Here is a 22,627-nt window from a genome sequence, read left to right on the forward strand (position 1 = left end):
AATAATAATAATAATAATAATAATAATAATAATAATAATAATAATAATAACACAATGGTATACATTCGACAGATGATTAGCAGTAAGGTATAGAGCATATACGGCACAATACAAATCACGTTAGGGAGGGAATAAAAATTATAAGAAATAATAATAATAATAATAATAATAATAATAATAATAATAATTGCAGTATCCCCCATTATCGATAATAACAATAGTAATATCAATATATATCAATATATTAATATATTAATAACTATCATAGTTACTGTCATAATAACAGGAGCAAAACAGACGCAAATAATTGTGATGGCAATGAAAATAAAATATGTATAACATATAATCATAATAAGATGAATAAATTGTTAATTTAATTGGGTTGTAATCCTATAAACCTTAAGATATATTATGACATGTAACCAAAAATAATAGTTCACTTCTGAACTTATATATATATATAATGTCATAATATACTGTAGAATACACAATATAAGAAACTTTAGTTCTTATTACATTACCATCATAACAGGCTAAGACATATAAAAAAGAAAAATAAAAAAAAGCAAAAAAATTATTCAAATTGAAGTATTTCATTCAATGTTGTAATTATGTTATTATAGATAACGCAGTGAAGCATAAGCTATTACTTGTGTTTATCGTAATAACCATAACCAAATACACAACCGATAAGCAAGTAAATATGTAAAATTGACTAGTATCAAAGTGTTGGAGGAAGTCGTTGTGGATGCATGATGCAGAGGATCGGATAATTTATAGGGACGAAGGTGACGCATTAATGAAGGTGCATCCACCTAACTGTGACAGAGCTCGGCGAACGCAATGTTTGACACTGAGAACAAATTAAATGCACCGTCGAACGAAACTGTTGACAAAATGACTTGTGGTTAAGTTTGAATTTCTTATTTACTTTGACTCAGCACTAAACTCTTTGATTTCAGAAAATTAGAAAAATATGATACCTATATTACCTATTACCTATATATAATCTATCTAATCTATTTGAATTTCTTATTTACTTTGAATAGTCATTAACTTAGTAGAACACAGCATTCGAAATGCTCGGGAGGTGAATACAATATTAACACCCTTGTCACTGTATTGATTTTGAAGCTTTTATGAATGTATTTTGATTTTGATTGTAGGTTCAGATGGCTACCGATGTGAAGGCAATTTGCGTGCCAAAGATTACGTGATCATGTGATGACTTTATCCCAACTGAATATATTTAAATTTAATGAATGTTAGACATATTGTATATATATTTGTCTTATTTCTTACTAAATTCATAGTGAGTGCGTGTATAGTATTAATAGTATTAATAAATATAATAACCATTCACGACGGCGGTCACCATTGTGAAATTAGTTAAGTTTTTTGGTAGATTATTGTTTGCACTGCATTGCAACAGATTTTGTTATAATAATTGTGTATCGATCTAAGTGGACGTAGGTTAATTATGCGATAGTAAATTTAAACTGGAACGATAGAAATTTGTTCCTGGTTTTTTATATGTTAATATGCTTCGAGTTTTGTTTACTTGCAATAAGAAACATATGTGCTTAATTCTCCCATGGAACTTTAATTTAATACGACAGCAATAATTTGGTTAGAAATGAGTTAATAAAATAATTAAAACGTGTTTCAACCACTAACAATATTAAAAGTGATTTAGATTAGCACCTGTTTAAGCAATTTTCATATATAAGTCATTTTGATTTCTATAAACAACACATTGATTCTATTATAAATATATTGAACTTAAACACTAAAATGGAAAACATGGACCAGGTTAAAATAAACTCACTTTCAATCGTGTTTAATTTGCAGTTTGAGGTTGATGAAAAGAAGATTTTTTGCTAAGTATGGCCTAACACACACACGGTGGATGGTCCGAACCTCACTATGAATAAACCAAACACCAATCTGTGACCCAAACCCACAACAACAGTATCCACAGTTAATGTTGTGTACATAGTTTTCTGTATTACTCAACAAAATATCAAATAGATAACACACGACAATGCACACGCCAGTACTTTAGGGAATAAACCATTAGTCTGATTATGCTCCCTATTTGAAGCATATAGTGGTGACAAAAAGACCTCCATCCCTTTCCAAGATAGCACTCTTGGGGCCAACTGGATTTGGAGCGAACATCCACCGTGTAACAAACTCCGGCCTCGTCAACCACATCGACTTGAGCAGGTTTCACACAAAAAGCCCTTTCGACAAAACTGATGGAGAGAGTCTACAAAACAAAGTAAACAAAATGTGTTTTCTTGAAGAAAATAATGACTTCCTAACATGCGACAGTGAGAGAGTAACAGAAATCATGGACAAAACAAACACGGGATGCAAGGACTGTCAACAACAATTATAGGATATTATACTATACAATAATAATGTCGCTATCTAGACTTTAAACACGAAAGTGAAGAAAAACTCAGACACAAAGCAACGGAATCATGCAAGAAAAGCTCACCAGAATATACTCATCGGCTTGATATTTAGAAATTTTTTTGTCAACAACAACAACCTCCCAATTTGGTAGCAATCTGGGCAGAATTCCTGGGTAAACAACTGAATAACGACCAAAGATTGAACTAAGAGCACGATAATCAAAAGATGCAAGGACAAACGCAGTCCAGGGGGTCAAATATAACTCCAGAATAACCAAAAGGTTGGCATGTTTTCTACGCTAGATGCTAACTGGATCGAGTATGCATCACCATTGAGGTGTAAAGGAGAAACCAAATACAAATGAAACTCATTGGATAGCAAAAATCCTCATCATCACCTACCATGGATTTAAAAGAATCGGGAAAATTACATATTTCCCCTAGAATTTCATTAACAGAAAATGGTTCGTCCACCGATAGGACATCATCAACCAAATGTGCGTGAGCGCGCAACACATGAATGATAAGAAACTCCGCGTTGCCAACATAAGCCAGGAAAAACCAACAAACCTCCCTTAATGTTATAAGCATGAATTAACTAAGTCAATCCCCCAACTATGAGACAAAGAGAAGGAGTCTTTCGGAGCGCCATGGTGAATTGATGACCTGAGTAATTAATGAATTTAACCTCGGCGGAAAGTTCATCCCGGAATTGACTATTAAAATTATGTGGAAGAGCGACGGTGGCCTGAAAAAAAATTTGTTGTTACTACAAAAAGTTGTTCATATATGATCTGATAATCCCTGGAACAGACGCTAATATCATGTTAGAGTAAAAAAAGAACCAAAATTGGGTCCACACGAAAAACCATGCATCTGCATGCAAGGCCTAACGCAGAAGAGTTGGACATGTTTCCTGAAATAGAAAACTGGCAGATGAGAGAGAGTTATGCCCCAACGAAAGCAAAATCATGTGAATCGTCAACAACAAAAAAAAGCAGATCGCAATTGCAGAGCTAATTCCAACATAATATTAAGCAACATCTTCAACATGAAACCAGTTGACACGAAGCATCCAGCTAGGCCAAACGGCGTGTGCACGATGATGGATAACAAAATTAAGTTTATGGTACCACCAAGAAAGTTAGAAAGAAAGTTTATCCCAGCCAACACAAAATAATAGATTGCATAAGCGCGGAGAAATCACAACAATAGCTGACACATGAGATATGAAAAGTTAGAGCACTCACCGTTTGTGAAAAGAAATGCAAGATCAGAGAAGAATCCTACGAAGGCAATTTGGGAAGCGCACCAATTGGCTTATTCTTGTTCTTTGGTAAAAAAGACTCGGCGCAGAAGCATGCATAAGTCAAACGAAATTGAGCATTAATTGAATGACACAGGTTGTTAAGGTGATGTATTTATTAGTATTAACTTGTGCATTGAATATAATAAAATGAAAGCATGATGAGACACACAAAAAAATAGAATCCATTAAAAAAACCAATAAAAAAGTTAAAAAGATTTGAGGGATCATTAGTTGCACACATAGATATACAGATAGATTGCTAGCGAAATACATAAGCTAATTAAATAGATTGATAACAACATAGGTAAGCTTATTAGATACCAAGAGTTTATAGATAAGACATAAATACAAATTAAAAATAAAAAAATAAATAATAAGTAACGAATCAAGAAATAACAAAAATAAAAAATAGTTTTACGGAAATAGATAAAAGTTAAAAGACGAATGTGGACATATAAAGATAAAGCTATGATATTAATATATATAATAAATAAAATAAATTTACATTTATGCAAAGAAACAATGATATAAATTGCTGGGAGGTAACCCCATCCGCTGTATCTATTATGCAACCAAGTACAGCAACAGTTGCATCTCCATAAATGCTGCGTATGCCACCCATAAAATTAGTAATCAATTATGTCTCATCTGCATTTCTGTTGTTGATAAGGAGGATTAAAATAATATTTAATTAAAGAGAAATAAACCAAATTTCAAAAAATCCAAGATAGGCAGATTAATCACACATTTTTTGTGGGCATATGTAACAACAAAACCGCGTGTGCACACCACCGGATCAATATAATTAGGTGGAGCCTCTAAATATAATACTGGCGACAAATTTGGTCAACGTTGCCAACGATTTCAGTTGCATTGAAAACAACTGATATCAAAGATACGAGCGAACCATGAAAAAAAAATAAAAGTTAACATTATAACAAAAAACGGGGGCGTCGCATTTAGTTAAGGACATTGGACGCCAATTTGTTAGCACTCACAATCAAAATTACTGAAGCTGAACACAATGACGTTAATGCATTAGTTATATATATATATATATATATATCAATATTTAAATCTGACTATAATTAAATCTGTATGTATATGTATATAGATATAAGGATTCATATATTTATATCTACGTGTAGGCGTGTAGCCCATGTATAAATAACTTACATGCAATACTATTATCCGAGTCATTGGAACTATACAGTGTTTAAACAGCTCTAATCAATCTACCAGCTTAATGTCCTGCATCAAGATTGCACTGCACGCACAAATGTTGCAACATCCAAATAACAAAACAATGCTTCAAGATAACAAAGCATGTAATCACATCCACAATAACCACAACACAACCTAAGCATGAACCTGAGGACGAAAGCCAAAAAACATTAACCATAACAAAGCAAAGTATCAAGTTGGCAAGAACTAAAAGTAGTAAAGGAAAATAACTACGACATTAAACATGCTTCGGAGCATCATTCAGCAACCACGGAAGGAATTTTACAGACGAATCCACTCAGAAAAACTCCCCGGATCTGCATCTAAACACATAATCAATAAACGAAAGGACTTAGATAATCCCAACCGAAAAAATAGTAATTGCATATAAGCGTTATAAAGAACTATGACAGGCACATACACGAACGCAGTTGCCGGTTGATAAAGATAACTCACTGCGGCACTTACCTTGTATAATCGGTGGACTTTGTGCTCGCCTTGGTGACATGATGTCATCACGGCTAACCGGACTTGTTCGGGAACCAGTTGATGCACAGTATATAGGACATCCAAAGCTGTTGGCTCGGTAGTCCGAACTGCCATTTCTGTTGCTCAATGCAGGCGACGGGAGAGGAGTATATTCGAGAGCAAATGGAGGTATCACGTCACCCGTACGAAACACATCACGAGAAAGGGCGTCTGGGCGACGTTGATCCATTCTTACCGGCCTCGGAACAGTTGAGTTGCTATGTGTGTGTGGTTTCGGATAAACAATCTGGATTCCATCAAGGTTGCTTATAGAAATTTAAAGAGTTCCAACACCTTGGTAGTATGCGTGCAACTAAGTCCCGTGCCTAATATTATAGGCGGCAACCATCAAACCGAATCCCTCAGAAAAAAACGTATTGTGTCCTACCTTATCTAACATAACGCGAAACTCATTTCCATGATTATTCTTAAATATCATGAAATTACCCAGTTCATGATGAAAGGCGCGCGCACACACACATGAATAAATTATTTTATAAATTTACAATTGATAAATAGATGTAAACACGTTTGCAAAAAAAAATATAAATGTAAATAGAAACATGTATTTGAGCATAAGATATATATATATATGATTTAGAGCATATAATTATATCTATATGTATTTTTTATATATAAGCTATTGCATATTAATATATAATTAAATGAACCTGAAAACCAATATGCAAGAAGATATTGCCGGAAAATAAATGAAAAACAATGGAACCCATGAAAGTATCGGCGTAATCAGCAGTTTTGAAAATCTATATAACGGATGAGATTTAGGCAAAAGAAAACATACGGCAACAGGGTCTAATGTAAGAAAGAGAAGTCTATAGAAATCGTGGTTTGGATCGCCATTCTCACCAGCCTGTGTAGAGGGACAAAGGCACATCCATGACATAATGAAAGTAAGAATATCAGAAGTTCAGTATGAAAATGGACCTTCCAAATTAGGTAAAAGCATCACCACGAACTGTTAACAACATGCAGCAATATACGTGTGTGTATGCACATAAATGTGTATCAATATGAAATTTAGTTGGTTTAATTATTCTGTTGGTCATATAGTTTCGCGAAATTTTCAATTAGGTCCTTATACTTTTTTTCCTTTTAATCGGATCCCTACACTAATTTATTTTTTCAATTAGGTCCCTCTCAGCAGTAATCGGCTTAATTTTATAAGGACCCAACTAAAAAAAAATTAGTACAGGGACTTAAATAAAAGGAAAAAATTGTAGGACCCAATTAAAAAAATTGGTGCAAGGACTCGATTAAAAAGAAAAAAAGTATAGGGACCTAATTGAAAATTTCGCGAAACTATAGGGACCAACAGAATAATTAAACCAATTTAGTTACTTACCCATGGTCCACTAATATGAAAAAAAAACTTTTGAATTATGGAAGAAAGCGACCGCATGATAAAAGATAAATCGAAAAGTCTGGGGAAACAGAAAAGGGTGGGGAATGGTGGGGAATATTTGGGATGAGAAAGCGATAGAGTTTAGACTGATATTTAATTGCTATAGGTAACAATGATATTTATAATAAAGCATAACCAAGGGGTTTGAAATTGTAAAAAAAATGAGTAATTACCCAAATTAGTCCCTAAGAATTTTAAAATCGGACATTTTAGTCTCCAAGAAAAATCAATACACAAATCAATCCCCAAGGTTTTACTCCAGCAGACAAATCAGTCCCCATTTCATTTTTCGGCAAAGTAATTACCCAGATCAGTCCCAAAGATTTTAAAAATGGACATTTTAGTCCCCAAGAAAAATTAATGTATAACGTTTCTCTCTATTAGACATAACAGTCCTCCATCCAAAAATAAAATAATTATTATTATTATTATTTGTACAATAATACTGTACTATATTTTTTTGCATTTTTTGGACAAAAATAATGATAAATTTATTCATTATATATATATATATATAGTCACTCAATAATAATAATAATAATATCAATAATAATAATAAAATTATTAGAGATTATTTTACAAAAAATTCAAGGTTAAAACTATTTAATATTTTTATATTTAATATAATTAAAAGATGTGCTATGTAAAAAAAATATGTTTGTACTAAAAAATATGTATTAAAAAAATATTTTAATTTGGATTTATATTAAATACATATTTTTTTTAATAGAAACATATTTTTTAAAATAGTATATCTTTTGATTATATTAAATACAAAAATATCAAATGATTTTAACCTTAAATTTCTTGTAAAATAATCTCTAATAATTCTATTATTATTATTATTATTATTATTATTATTATTATTATTATTATTATTATTATTATTATTATTATTATTATTATTATTATTATTATTGAGTGACTATATAAATATAAATACAAATATAAGAATCTAATGAATAAATTTATCATTATTTTTATCTAGAAAATACAAAAAATTATGGTACAATATTATTATGTAATTAATAATAATAATAATAATAATAATAATAATAATAATAATAATAATAATAATAATAATAATAATAATAATAATAATAATAATAATCAATAAAATTATTAGAGATTATCTTACAAGAAATCTAAGGTTAAAATCATTTGATATTTTTGTATTTAATATAATCAAAAGATGTACTATTTTAAAAAATATGTTTGTATTAAGAAAAATATGTATTTAATATAAATTCAAATTAAAATATTTTTTTAATACATATTTTTTAATACAAACATATATATTTTTTTTACATAGGACATCTTTTAATTTTATTAAATAAAAAAATATCAAATGGTTTTAACCTTAAATTTTTTGTAAAATAATCTCTAATTATTATTATTATTATTATTATTATTATTATTATTATTATTATTGAGTGACTATATATATATTTAATGAATAAATTTATTATTATTTTTTTTCAAAAAATACAAAAAAAATAGTATAATATTATTGTGCAATTAATAATAATAATTTATTCATTAAATTCTTATATATATATATATATATATATATATATATATAAGAATTTAATGAATAAATTTATTATTATTTTTTTTCAAAAAATACAAAAAAATAGTACAATATTATTGTGCAATTAATAATAATAATTTTATTTTATTTATTTTATTTTTGGACGGAGGACTGTTATGTCTAACAGAGAGAAACGTTGGAGATTGATTTGTACATTAGTTTTTCTTGGAGACTAAAATGTCCATTTTTAAAATCTTTAGGGACTGATATGGGTAATTACTCTGCCAAAAAATGAACTGGAGACTGATTTGTCTGCCGGAGTAAAATCTTGAGAATTGATCTGTGTATTAATTTTTCTTAGGGACTTGAATGTCCAATTCTAAAATCTTTGGGGACTGATTTAAATAATTAATACCATCAAACTATCAAGTTACGAAATTACCAAATGTTATAATAAAATATAGTTAATGGATAAAACTGGTAGATAGAATTATTGGGCCCACCAGGGCCATATACACACATCACCACAGAGGAATGACTATTCAATAAAAAAAATAATTAATGGATTAATGGCTGAACATCAGGGGATAATGATAATAAACAAAACAAAAATACACAGTTTATCCCTTTAAATAATAATTGATAATTGATGGATCACTTTTAAATCATCGTTGGCACTACTATATGTAACGACTCAATTCTCAGTACGTCATGATCATACTGGAAATCGAGTGTCACTAACTTGCTTACCCAAAACTTTAACTATTTACTATTAAGTCTGTAATCAAATTAGCGCACTATCAAATTTTTTGAAAAACTTTTACTTTATAAAAAGATTTACGAGGACAGCTAATTAAACATACACAAACCATGGTAAGGAATCAAATAAAGCATACACAAGGCCAACATTATATATAAACATAACATATATCATAGATCATACATACATATAAAGGTGCTACTATATATATCATGAGTTAGCATACAACCCTTCATATCTTGCTACTATATACATAATTAACACTCCGGGTCCCTGGTCCATAAAGGAAGCCCCTAAGCTGGCGCCCAAAACTAGCCTAGCCAGTAGTTACAGTTCCTAATCTCTCGGTGGATCTATCCAAAAGAGAGAGACTAAACTAAAATTTCTACGCTACACTATAAGTGCCACCCAAAATACGCTACCAACTCTTACTGTCTCTGATCGATCATTGCAGCCAAAAGGCGAGATCTCTATCACCTTCATATTCTTCGCTGGGTCCTCGTATGTATAGGGGTAATCTTAACTAGAGCTCCTGTTTCCATCCGAAGGGGGAAGAGCAGGGGTAAGAACTGAGGAATTCTTAGTAGGGTCGGGGTGGTTAGTTAAGTCCGTTTTAATACTATACCCAGTCAGCAGCAACAACCGAATCACGCATCAAACATAATAACTAAAGAACATAAAGAGAAAACAAACACAACACATACACAATCACAGAAAACAGAATTCATAGAAGATATGCTCAAACAATCATGATGCATGTCTATCCCTAGTGCATGTAATGAGCTCATCTGTCGGTTTCGACCCGCTCCCAACGTAACTCAGCAACCTTTGTCTGAGTTTGGTTTCCAGTGTCATAACCTCTATAAGCAACCTCTGTCTTACAGGTGCGACTCTCTTGAGCCGATGTATGCAAACATAATCTCTGTAAGCAACCTCTGTCTTACAGGTGAGGCTCTCTCTAGCAAATGTATGTAGCGATAACCTCTGTAAGCAACCTCTGTCTTACAGGTGCAACCATCCCCTGGATTGGCTGATGTATCTCTGGAAAGCAAATCACGGTGGACTCACCACCATATCTTTGCTCATTTTCAGTAGGTAAACAATCATCTCTGCTTCTCTCCTTTTCTTTTTGTTCTTTCTTTCTTTTCTTTTCTATTCTCTGCTCTCCTGTGGCAGAGGTTCTTTAGATTCTTTTAATCTTTGCTCTCTACTCTTCTGTGGTAGAGGTTTCTTTAATATTTTTCTTTTCTTTTCTTTTCTTTCTTCTTTTTTCTTTCTTATCGTTCATAAATCATCCTCACATTATTCCCTCGCCTTTTCCTAAGTGTCTTAAATAAAATACTAATATATTATAATGATACAAATAATGCTAGTTTTAAGAATAAAAGAGTGTTATCATTACTATTTTTATATCAAAACATGCTTATTAATGTTCTATTCTTTAAACTTTTAAATATTTTACTTTTAACCCAGCATTATAAAAATTATTAATTTAATTTCGTATTTCTAAAAATAACCTCGATCTTTTATCAAACTACATTTTCATATTCAAAAATAATATTTAATGTGGTAACAAAAACTCTTTCAAAACCAAAATATTTTCGTGTGACCTTTCAAAATATATACTTGATTTTAAATCCATTTTTCGAGCTTTTTCGGTTACCGATTTTTTCTACAACTTTTAATTTAATTCGTCAGCCATTAAACCTCACCCATTTTATTCAAACTAACACAACGACAGCCCCAAATCAATCTCATGATCACAGTTTAGGCAGCACAAATATAACCAGATCACAAGCTTAATCACATATAACAATATATCCACAAAATTCAATATAGAGTCAACCAAACTCCATCAATAATTAATCACAACAATCATTCACTTATCCAACTCAAATTTAATTAATGAGAATTTACCAAAACACTACTTTCGTATGAAATCAAAATACTCGAAACTCCAGAGAAGCCTTCTGACCGAACTGCCGAAGAAGAAAACGTCCGGAATCGTCTGTGCCTCCTAGAACTCCAGTTGGCCGAACTTAAGGAGTAGGGAAGCTATATCACTGTCGAATTCCACCGATCAAAAATGACGCCAACACGTAAAGGATGAGGATACAAACACTTTTACCGGATTAAATTTTTTATTGGAGTTACGAATCGTAAGAAATCCGAGCGAGAAATTTGGTGGGGTTATGGTTCTCTCTCTCTCGGTCACTCTCTTCTCTTCCTCACCGTTTGCATGCAATGAATAATGTGACCGGATGATGAAGATTGATATGAAGGGAATGATTAGGTGTCATGCCTAATTATATATATATATATATAAAAGACATCCAATTTTCTTTCTTTGGCTTCGGTCATATATATATACATATATGTATATGCATGCATAAGCTTTATTTAATTTTTCTTTCTTGCCTTTTGTTTCTTTAATGAAACCGGCAATGAAACTAAGGGTAATAATAATAATATACTAATGATAATATGGTAAGAATAGTAATGTTAATATAATAATGATAGTAGTAATAATAGTAATGATAATTGCGTAACAACAACAATAATAATGATAACAATGTTAGTATAATTATAATAATAATATATATAAGGTTAAATGTATATAATTTACTAATATAAATGATATTAGTAACTTAGAAATTAAAAGATATTTGATAAAATTTTAACAACTCTAAACTCATTAAGAAATACCGATAATTATTTATATCGGTAAAAGTCGAATTTGATAATAATAATAATATTATTATCCAGGCTCCATTATAATTAGGGCAAGTAAAATAAATAAATAACATAATAATTGAATTATATTACCATTTATTTTACTTCGGAGTTCGAAGTCGACTTGTCAAAATAAAACTAATCGCTTCAAAATATTATTTTAAGAAAAACTCGCGTTGGTGCAAAAATTAGAGTTCTTATATTCTACCCTCTAAAAGAAAATTTTGCCCTCAAAATTTTCTTTACCCATAAACAGGTGCTAGTACTCGGTCCTTATCTTATTTTCTAGTCTTCAGGTGTGTTGTATTTTCTCATCTCGTCTCAACTTACATATAGCAGTTAAAGAAATAAGAGAATGCAACGCACCAAAATCGTAAAGTGCAGTTAAGAAACGAGTCTTGACATAATACTGACCTTGGGTCAGGGAGTCCGAGTACGAGCATCTTCAAGAATCATTGTAAATACTCTTTGTAAGACCCAGAACTTTTGAAAACTCTTATGATGATCAAGCCTCAAACCATATAGTTATTTATAGTCTTAATTTCAGAAATTATTTTATTAAAGATAATTAGAGCAAGTTTTGATTAATTGAATTTGAAATAAATTAAGATTATTATCCAATTTTTTAATTATTGGATTATTTTCTATATTTAAATCATTAAGTTGGTAGTTATGAAATAATAAGAATTTTATATGATTTGGACTAAATAATTTATATTTTAAGATATTAATACTACTGTTTTGGAAAATAAAGAAATTAAGTATATTATTTCTAATTTTTGGATTTGAACATTTTATTGAAACTAATTTATAAAATTGATGAGCAAATAGTATTTCTATATATTATTATTGTTGGATTACAAATTATTTCCAATTACTATATTATCCCTATTTTTATTTGAAATTACCAAACTACCCCTAAACCTAATTTTACCTAAACCCTAATTTCCCCAAACTCCTAACCCTAACAGATATAGCCGTCACCCCCTTTCATCTTCTTCAATGTAAACATCGCATTCTCCGGTAGCATCATCTTCTTCTTCAATGTAAACATCTTTCTCACGGTAGCTTCCTCTCCGTCAGTGACTTTGTTAGTGTCATTTCTATCAGCAGCATCGTCGTCTTCGTCAACATCGCATTCTCCGGTAGCATCATCGTCTCCGTCAGCATCGTCTTCACTGTTGGCTCTTCTTCTGCTTCAATGCTTTAGAAATCTTCTTATGCTTCAGTGCTTCAGCAATCTTTCTCATTTTCAATTTGTTCTCTTTTCATTTTTTGTGAATCTGATTGTTAAATTTTGTCAGTTTGTTAGTTTAGGGTTAATGTTCTCTTCTATTATTAGTGGATTTTTATGAGTTTGTTTGTGAATTTGTTGGTTAATTTTTGTAAATCTGTTGGTTTAGGGTTGATATTCTGTGAATTTAAAAAAAGAATTGGAGTATAAATATGATTTGTTTTGATATTGCTAAAATTAATCATATCTGTTTCTAAATTTTACTGTTAGAAAATTTTTTTTCTTTTCTCCCAATTTTTTTTTTAAATTTAAGATTTAATTGGGTACCCGACCACCAAAACCAATCCAATCTGAAATTAATTGGTTTGGATTGGTTTGGGTCTGTTCTCAAAAAATGCCTTACTCGTTCATATTTTTTTATACAAAATATAGCATAAAAAATTAATTATATATTTGATTGAAAATGAATCAATATCAATAAAATAATAAAATGCATTATCTGAGTAAATAATATGTCTCTACTTACTTTTTAACCTTATGCAGATGAATTATATGAGTCTAATTTATATTCAAATACTCCTTGAAAAAATATTGTGACATTTTTTTACTTTTTCTAATAAAGACCTTGACTTTTTATTATCTCTTCTATTTTTTTTTTCACTCAACTTGAGTGTAAGATTGTGCACCTAGACATAAATTGAGCAGGTGGAATATATATAACTTATCCTTTTATAATATACAAATCAACATAATTGAAAATAAAAGTGTCTTTGATATGAATTTCTGAAGTGATGAAGACTCTCATATGAACTGAATTAAAGGACACATAAATTTCAACAAACAAGAAGAAGAAAATGTGAAAATGATGAAAGTGTTGTAAATTGAGAGTTAGGGTTTTATATTAGTAGAGAGATTAAAATGAATCTAAATTACTAAATTAAAACACTATTATAATATAAAATTTATGGTAAAATAAATATTGTTTGGATTACACTATTTAAAATTACTTTTAGATGAAAAATTACTAAAATAGATATCAATTTAAATAATTTTTTTATATTATCCAGTTATTTTAATTTAGATATTTGAATAATCTTATTAATTAATTTTATAATAAAATTAATATTTATTTATTAAAATAAAAATAACATATAAAAATTAGCAAAATATATTTTATATTAAAAATAAGAAATATAAATTATATATATAAGAGTATTTATCAAATATGTTATATTTTTTAAATTTTAAATATTAATATAAAAATATTAATTTAGTATTTTTTTTACATCGTATTTTTATTTTAATACTCTCAATAATCTTATTCTTAATATTATTTTAGAATCCAACGTTTATGATTTTATTAATACCTATGATTAATTTTTTATTTAATTTGTCTTTTTTTAATGGAATCATAATTTGTGTTATAAAAAAATTACAATAAAAAATTGTATATACCAGAATTATAATTATAAAAAAGAATACTAAAAATAATAAAATTAAATATTTATTTTGGTAGAGATCGAAACAAATCTAAAAGTTTTTGATGATGTATTTTATATAATATATTTTTAGTTCTTTTAGTATTCTTTTTTAGCACCTATAATTTTTTACTATTATTATTATTTATGGTTAATTTTTTGTTTAATTTACTTTATCTAATGGGATCAATAAATCATATTATGAAAAGATAATAATAAATATAATATACAAAAATCACAATTATAAGAGTATATAATGTCAAATAAAAATTTAACAAAAAAATAAAAATAATAAATAATAGAAAAAAAGAGCTCATACAGGGAGAAATAATAAGAATTCCATAAATAATACAATAACATGTCTAAAAGATAAAATTAGTAAAAGAAAAAATAGATGTTTAGTGTAAATGACTGAAAGCCTGTTAGTGAAACGCAGAAGCTAGAAATTGTTGTTTCTTTGTAAACGTAATTTTGATTACAAAATCACTTCTGCGTTTGTCAAATCAAAAGTTAGCAAAAAAAAAAATTAAAACTTTCAATAAACTTAAACGTGCTTTTTCTCTTCAAACGGATTTGCCAAACATACCCTATATCTAATTGGCACTTACCAATTATGTTAACGATAACTAAGATAGAAACTAACAAAAATTCACAAAATTTAATTTCAAAAACTAATTTTAATCAATTTTTAAAAGTGATGTATTAATTTGATTCATAATGAAATTTTCATTGAGAATTTTAAAAACAAATTAGACACTACTTCGATTATAAATGTATAACTATACAAAATATTAAATAGATTATACTTTAGAGTTAGTCTTTAGAATAAAAAATCCATGATGCTTACAATATATTCAATTTCAATAATTTAGATCAATGAAGTTATTTTTTAAAAATGGTTTAAACTGAATTTATAATTATTATGGTTAGAAAAAATTGCAAGGATTGTATATAAAATATAGATGACATTACAATTTCAGTATTCTTTTATTTATTCAGATAAAAAAACAAAAGTATTTTATTTTGGTTTTTTCGTAACCGGAGTACTTAAATCCTTAAAAAAAAAAAAATAGAAAAAATATGAAGTTGGGGAAGTGTTGTGCAATGTGCACCACATGGTTTTGGCATCCACATTGCGTTCCTGTTTGCAAGAAGACGAGTGTTTCTGTAATAATAATCGGCGAATCAAGGAAGGAGCAGCTGAGTAGTTAGTTACAAAAGATGCGTCCTCAGATGTTGTCACTCTCATCCAACGCCACCACAACACTTCTCCGTCAAGCTCTTCCCTTTCTCCTTCAGCTTCATCCCTCTCTCACTCTACCTTCTGCTCCTAACCCTAATTCCATCATTTCATCACGCTATCGTTCACCCCTTCCTCCCACTCCTTCTGCTGCTTCTTCTTCTCTATTCGCCGCCACTCGCAGGTTTTCTACACGCGCCACCCATGTCAATGACCCTGGTTCTATTGACTCCCCTCTCATGCAGTCCATGGAGAAAAAGGTTCTTTCTTTCTTCATTTATTATTCATCTTGTGTTATTCACTAATTATATAATTATCCTTTCCCTCCATTTATATAGTTTTTTTATTCTTAATTTGTTTTCCCCAATTAACACTGAAACAGGGTTGGGAAATTGGATATGGTATTTAGGATGGAACAGTGAAATTAGGGTTATTACGAAAGATCAATGGATTATCAAAAATTTGTATGAAAATTACTGAAAATGTTAATGTAAAATGGAGGAGAAATATGGTAAAAGGACGGCTATGATCCACGAATACTCCGTTTTTACTCACATTTGTGTATCTGAATCAGTCAATCTTAAATAATTTGTAATGTGTTTTGACAGATAAAGGATCAACTCAATGCTGAATCAGTCACCGTAAAAGATGCTTATGGTGATGGACGCCATGTAAGGTAAGCATTTTCTTCAACCATCCAAGTGAAGTTTTGTTTTGCAAATCACTTCAACGTAATTTTATTTTTAACATATATTATCAATTATTAGTTATTTACTAGCAAACATTAGTAGAGAGCCACTTGAAAACTTTAACTAGAAACATACAAGGGGTGTAGCACATTGATCCTTACACAAGAGGCTAAGATTTGCAAAATATATAGAATTAGTCCTTACAACAAGTTTGACACGGATCATGGAATCAACAGCCCACATAAAAGATTATTCTCTTTTTGACAATTACCTCTCCTTAAAAGATTTTGTTTCATTCAAAATGCTGTTGTGGTAACTTCTCCATGGATGACAAAACATGACGTTTTTGTGCTTTCTAGATCATCGCAATAGGTATGACACATTCTAGGGATTTAGAGAACAACTGATAAAGATTCAAGCTTGAATGAAACAAAGTTGTCTAATCCTTTTAGTTGAGGAAAGCCCTGTAAAAGATTAGCTAATGTGCATTAAATAAAAGCCAATTGTCCAATCTTAGCCATTGAAACATACTTAATGCAAGCATGACATTTCAACAAAATGTACTAAATAGTACCATAAATTTTACATTATGGGTGACTTTGATATGGGGTCAAGGTGAGGGGTAAATTTTACATTTAGAATCCATTCATGAAATTTCTATCTATTTTTACCCTTATATCAAACACATCCTCTGGTGATATTCACATAATTAAACATCCTAATTTCAGCATGTCTATCATAAATCATATATAAACCTTTTGCTATCCAACTATTTCTAGGGCCTCTGAAGAATTTAATGAATATGTTTGTTCCTTGCATAACAACTATTGGAGCCTATGTAGAATGTTGATTGGTAATTGCAGATTGCTTGTGTCGTTCTAATCCTGTTCTCCAAAATTTTTTAGGATAAAATAGAACGCTACCAAAAACAACTAAATGCAAGGCAAACTGAAAATAGTGACAATTTCAAATATATGGTTGCATGTGTATTCTGATCAAAAGTTGTCTCTTAGCCAAAGGCTCCATGTAGTTGACAGTTGCATTTGACACAGTTATATGGCCTGACTAGAACATAGCTCTAATTTGTGGTTTGGTATTGCAGTATCGATGTTGTATCCACTGCCTTCGAGGGACAATCGGCTGTAAATCGGCAAAGGATGGTGTATAAAGCTATATGGGAGGAGCTTCAGAGCACAGTTCACGCAGTTGATCAGATGACAACTCGCACCCCTGCCGAAGCTGCCACAAAATGATAAAGGCTCACGGGAATCTTGATCACCTAATAATTTTTGTAGGCTTTCTTGGAATGAATCAATAATCTTATTACTGCGATTACATTATATGTTCACATGCAACTGGCGATCAGTATTCTGTTTTAGACTTTGAGAGTTCCTAAATTCTTTAATATACCAAAAGGTTTAAGGGAGTTTCAAATGTGTATGGTCCAAAATGTTTCAATCCACCCGCATCACTTTTTCAATTGATGCTCATATTGCCGTTCTACAATTACACTTTTCAATATATTGAATTGAAACTTGAGAGGGAATACAATTCATTTTTCTTTATCTATTTGACATAGCGCATCCAGTATTCATTATGTTATTAAATCACAAGATATCATGTTACAATTTGTTGATTGTTGGAGGTGCAATACATAGGTGCGTTTGAGAAGTTTCAAAAGTTATTTTTTGAGTTTTTAACTTATGAAAAGTAATAGTATTAATGTTTAGTGCAATTTTCAAAATCTAATTTAACTTTTTAAGAAATTATGTAAGTGTTTATGGAGAAATTAAAAAAAATAATCTTTTTCATAATAAAAAGTTTTTTATCAAATTTTTTTTAAATAAGTACTTTTAGAACTAAAAAACTAAACACAAAATAATTTATTTATAAATTATTTTTAATATAAGTATTTATTGTTTAAACTATTTTTTTAAAAAGAGTTTAATTAACTGGGGAGTGCACCGAATATTGATCATATTCTTTCGGTAAGTATAGTTTTTAAATGCGCAACTTTTCTTTTATATATGAAAATATTGGTCTTATAATGCATTTTAGTCGCCAAAAAATTAAGCGATGTTGTGATAAGGCATGAGGTGGATGTTCATTAATGTTTGGGCGGCTAACTTTTTCAAGTAAAAAGTTTAGACTATCAAAGAAAGATTGAAGTTAATTCCATATGAAAATTTACCTTTTGTATGCCTATAAATAGGAGGCTAAGGCTCAGGCAAACACAAAACAAGCAATAATAAAACAAATACTCTCTCTCTGATGTATTATCTTTATAGTAGTATAATAGTATTGGTAAATACTGATAGTAGTTTTTCTATTTATACTTTATTTTATTATCTCTTCCCTATTTATTTTACAACACGTTATCAGCACAAGACTCTAACCAAATTTTAGAAGACTCCAAGTAACAAATTTTTATTATGTCGAAGTTCTCTCATCTTGAATTTAATGCTCTTGATATATCTGGAAACAATTATTTATCATGGATACTTGATGCTAAAATCCATCTTGATTCAATAGATCTTTGAGATACCATTAAGGCTGAAAATAATGTATCCCAGAAGGATAAAGCCAAAGTCATGATTTTTCTTCGGCGTCATCTTGACGTATGATTGAAAAATGAATATCTCATATTAAAAGATCCTATAGATCTGTGGAAAGACCTTGAAAAAAGGTACAATCATCAAAAGACGGTAATACTTCCTCAAGCCTAATATGTTGGAGAAAACTTATTTGACCTTCCATGCCTCGAATGTGCTCCAGCAGCAGTATCGAGAAAAATGATTTAAAAAATATTCTGAGTTAATTTCTTGTCTTCTTGTTGCTGAACGCAACAATGAATTACTTCTAAGGAATCATGAAGCGCGCCTAGCTGGTGCGGTCCCATTTCTTGAAGTAAATGCGGCAAGTCATTACCCCAGAAGAGGTAAATGACAAAATTTTGGTAATAAGAAAAATTATAGAAGGAAGAATAATTATATTCATAAGAAATGATCTCACCAGAAGTGGGATAGAAAAAGAAACAATGGGCAAAGTAAATCAATTAAGGATAAATGCTTCTATTGTGGTGGAAAGAACCATTGGTCACGTACCTGTCGTACCCCAAGATACCTAGTTGATCTTTATCAAGCATCTTTGGAAAGGATGACAAAGGAAAGGAAACAAATTTTGTTTCAAATGATGAAAATTTCACCACTCATTATAATGTATCTAATTTCTTTGAGGATCCTGAAGGAAATATTGGTCATTTGATCAATGATGGAATAGTTTAATATGTGGGATTGTTAAGTATCCATGTAAATAAATAATGTAAAGAACTTATGGTTAAGTTTTATTTTCTATGTATTTAAGTTTCAAATATGATGTGCATAAATAATGAAATATTAATGTTTATATCATTAAATGTGTCAAGTTTTAAAATAAAATTTTAGTATATGACATTATTTTTATGTACAGTGTTTCTTAGAAAAATAATTCCGATCAAGTATTCAATTTAACTGTGCATACTACTCATTTTATTATTATTATTTGTCTTTGAAAAAAATGACAAGGATATATAATGAAGATGTATACCTTGCGGATAGTGCAAGTTCGCACACCATTCTCAAAAGTGATATATATTTTACCCATATTGTGCCAAAAGAAGAATATGTTAATACTATTATTGGCTCAGAAAATGTGATTGAAGGATCCGGAAGAGCTATAATTTTATTTTCCGGAGGAACAAAATTCATAATAAATAATGCACTATTGTCTACCAAGTCTCTAAGAAACTTGTTTAGTTTTAAAGATATTCGCCGAAATTGATATCATATTGAGACTATGAACGAGGGAAGTCATGAGTACTTATGTATCACAACTCATGATTTAAATAAAAAGGTTATACTAGAAAAGTTACCCTCACTTTCATCTGGGTTATATTATATCAAGATTAGTGCGATTGAATCACATGCCACTATAAACCAAAAGTTTACTAACCCAAATGAATTCATAACTTGGCACGACCGATTGGGTCATCCGGAAAGAACCATGATGCGGAGGATTATTGAAAACTCCCATGGTCATTTACTAAAGAACCAGAAAATTCTTAAATCTAGTGAATTTTGTTGTGCTGCATATTCTCAAGGGAAATTAATTTTAAGGCCATCACCAGTAAAGATTGGATTTGAGTCCCCTGAATTTCTAGAAAGGATTCAAGGTGATATATGTGGACCTATTCATCCACCATGTGGATCTTTTAGATATTTTATGGTCCTGATAGACGCATCTTCGAGATGGTCACATGTGTGCTTATTGTCTTCTCGCAACCTGGCGTTTTCGAGATTACTGGCTCAAATTATTCGATTAAAAGCACAATTTCCAGAAAATCCAATCAAAGTAATTCGTCTTGATAATGCTGGTGAATTTACTTCCCAAACCTTTGATACTTATTGTATGACTAATGGAATAAGTGTTGAACATCCAGTAACTCATGTTCACATACAAAATAGGTTAGCAAAATCACTTATTAAACGCCTCCAATTAATTGCTAGACCCCTTACTTATGAGAACAAATCTCCCAACCTCGGTTTGGGGGCAGCTATTTTACATGCCGCAGCACTTATTCGTTTGAGACCAACGAGTTACCATCAGTTATCTCCTATGCAGTTAGCTTTTGGCCAGCAGCCAAATGTTTCCCATTTAAGAATATTCGGATGTGCGATATATGTTCCCATTGCACCACCTAATCGCACCAAAATGGGATCTCAAAGAAAATTGGGAATATATGTTGGATATGATTCTCCCTTTATAGTGAGGTATCTTAGAGATACAAACCGGAGATGTATTTAAATCCCAGTTTGCGAATTGTCATTTTGATGAATCAAAATTTCCAACATTAGGGAGAGAGAATAAGCTTCCTGAAAAGGAATTTAATTGGAATGCATCATCTTTGATGCATTTAGATCCTCGATTAGGGCAATGTGAATTAGAAGTTCAAATGATTATACATTTGCAAAGAATAGCAAATGAATTGCCTGATGTATTTTCCGATACAAAGAGGATAACCAAGTCTTATATACCAGCAGAAAATGCCCCAATTCAAATTGATGTTTCAGTCGGACAAATAGCCACTAAAGTAAATTTACGCTAGAAGCATGGTAGGCCTATTGGTTCCAAAGACAAAAATTCTCGAAAGAGAAAAGAGGTAAATGCTATTCCTATTGAAAAAGATATAGTAAAGACACCTGCAGTTGTCCAAAATTATGATATAGTTTTAACGCCAGAAGACGTTCAGGTACCTGAAAATTGTGAAAATGACGAGATCTCGATAAATTATGTCTTTACAGGAGAGAAATGGGACCGAAATAAAACAATTGTCAATGAAATATTTGCATATAATGTGGAATTAAATATCATGCATGAAAATAAGGATCTTGAGCCAAGATCAGTCGAAGAATGTCGACAAAGAAATGATTGGCCAAAATGGGAAGAAGCCATGAAAGCTGAATTAGACTCACTTGCAAAACGTGAAGTCTTTGGACCTGTAGTCCGTACACCTGAAGATGTAAAACCTGTTGGATACCGATGAGTATTTGTGAGAAAACAAAATGAGAAAAATGAAGTTGTGCGCTACAAAGCCCGACTTGTGGCACAAGGTTTTTCACAAAGGCCCGGTATAGATTATGAAGAAACGTATTCTCCTGTAGTGGATGCGATAACATTCCGTTATTTGGTCAGTTTATCTGCATATCATAAACTGCATATGCATTTAATGGATGTGGTAACAACCTATTTATACGGCTCATTAGATCGGGATATCTATATGAAAGTCCATGAAAGACTAAAAATATCTAAACCATCCAATGAATATTCGCAAGGGTTATACTCAGTCAAATTGCAAAGATTTTTATATGGTCTAAAGCAATCTGGACGAATGTGGTATAATCGTCTTACTGAGTATCTGGCCAAAAATGGATTCAAGAATGATGATATCTATCCATGTGTTTTCATAAAGAAATCTGCATCTGGATTCATTATAATTGCTGTGTACGTTGATGATTTA

At 30.4% G+C, this 22,627-nt stretch overlaps 1 protein-coding gene across 1 annotated transcript; it reads left to right on the plus strand.

Moving 5' to 3' along the window:
* Positions 1–15,723: 15,723 nt before the first annotated feature.
* Positions 15,724–17,998, plus strand: LOC107625009 (BolA-like family protein). Its single transcript, XM_016327520.3, has 3 exons — positions 15,724–16,143; positions 16,492–16,559; positions 17,675–17,998. The coding sequence occupies exons 1-3, from the start codon at positions 15,865–15,867 to the stop codon at positions 17,823–17,825; spliced, it is 498 nt and encodes a 165-aa protein (XP_016183006.1). The 5' UTR covers positions 15,724–15,864; the 3' UTR covers positions 17,826–17,998.
* The last annotated feature ends 4,629 nt before the right edge of the window (positions 17,999–22,627 follow it).

Source organism: Arachis ipaensis, chromosome B2 (assembly GCF_059453495.1).
Source record: "Arachis ipaensis isolate K30076 ecotype BB chromosome B2, ASM5945349v1, whole genome shotgun sequence".
NCBI lineage: Eukaryota > Viridiplantae > Streptophyta > Magnoliopsida > Fabales > Fabaceae > Arachis > Arachis ipaensis.

What these genes read in the sequence shown, in the direction of transcription:
- LOC107625009 (XM_016327520.3), top strand. Translation starts at nt 15,865, where the DNA reads ATGCGTCCTCAGATGTTGTCACTCTCATCCAACGCCACCACAACACTT. An exon ending in TGCAGTCCATGGAGAAAAAG is followed by an intron (nt 16,144 to 16,491) that starts GTTCTTTCTTTC and finishes GTGTTTTGACAG; the next exon opens with ATAAAGGATCAACTCAATGC. An exon ending in GGTGATGGACGCCATGTAAG is followed by an intron (nt 16,560 to 17,674) that starts GTAAGCATTTTC and finishes TTGGTATTGCAG; the next exon opens with TATCGATGTTGTATCCACTG.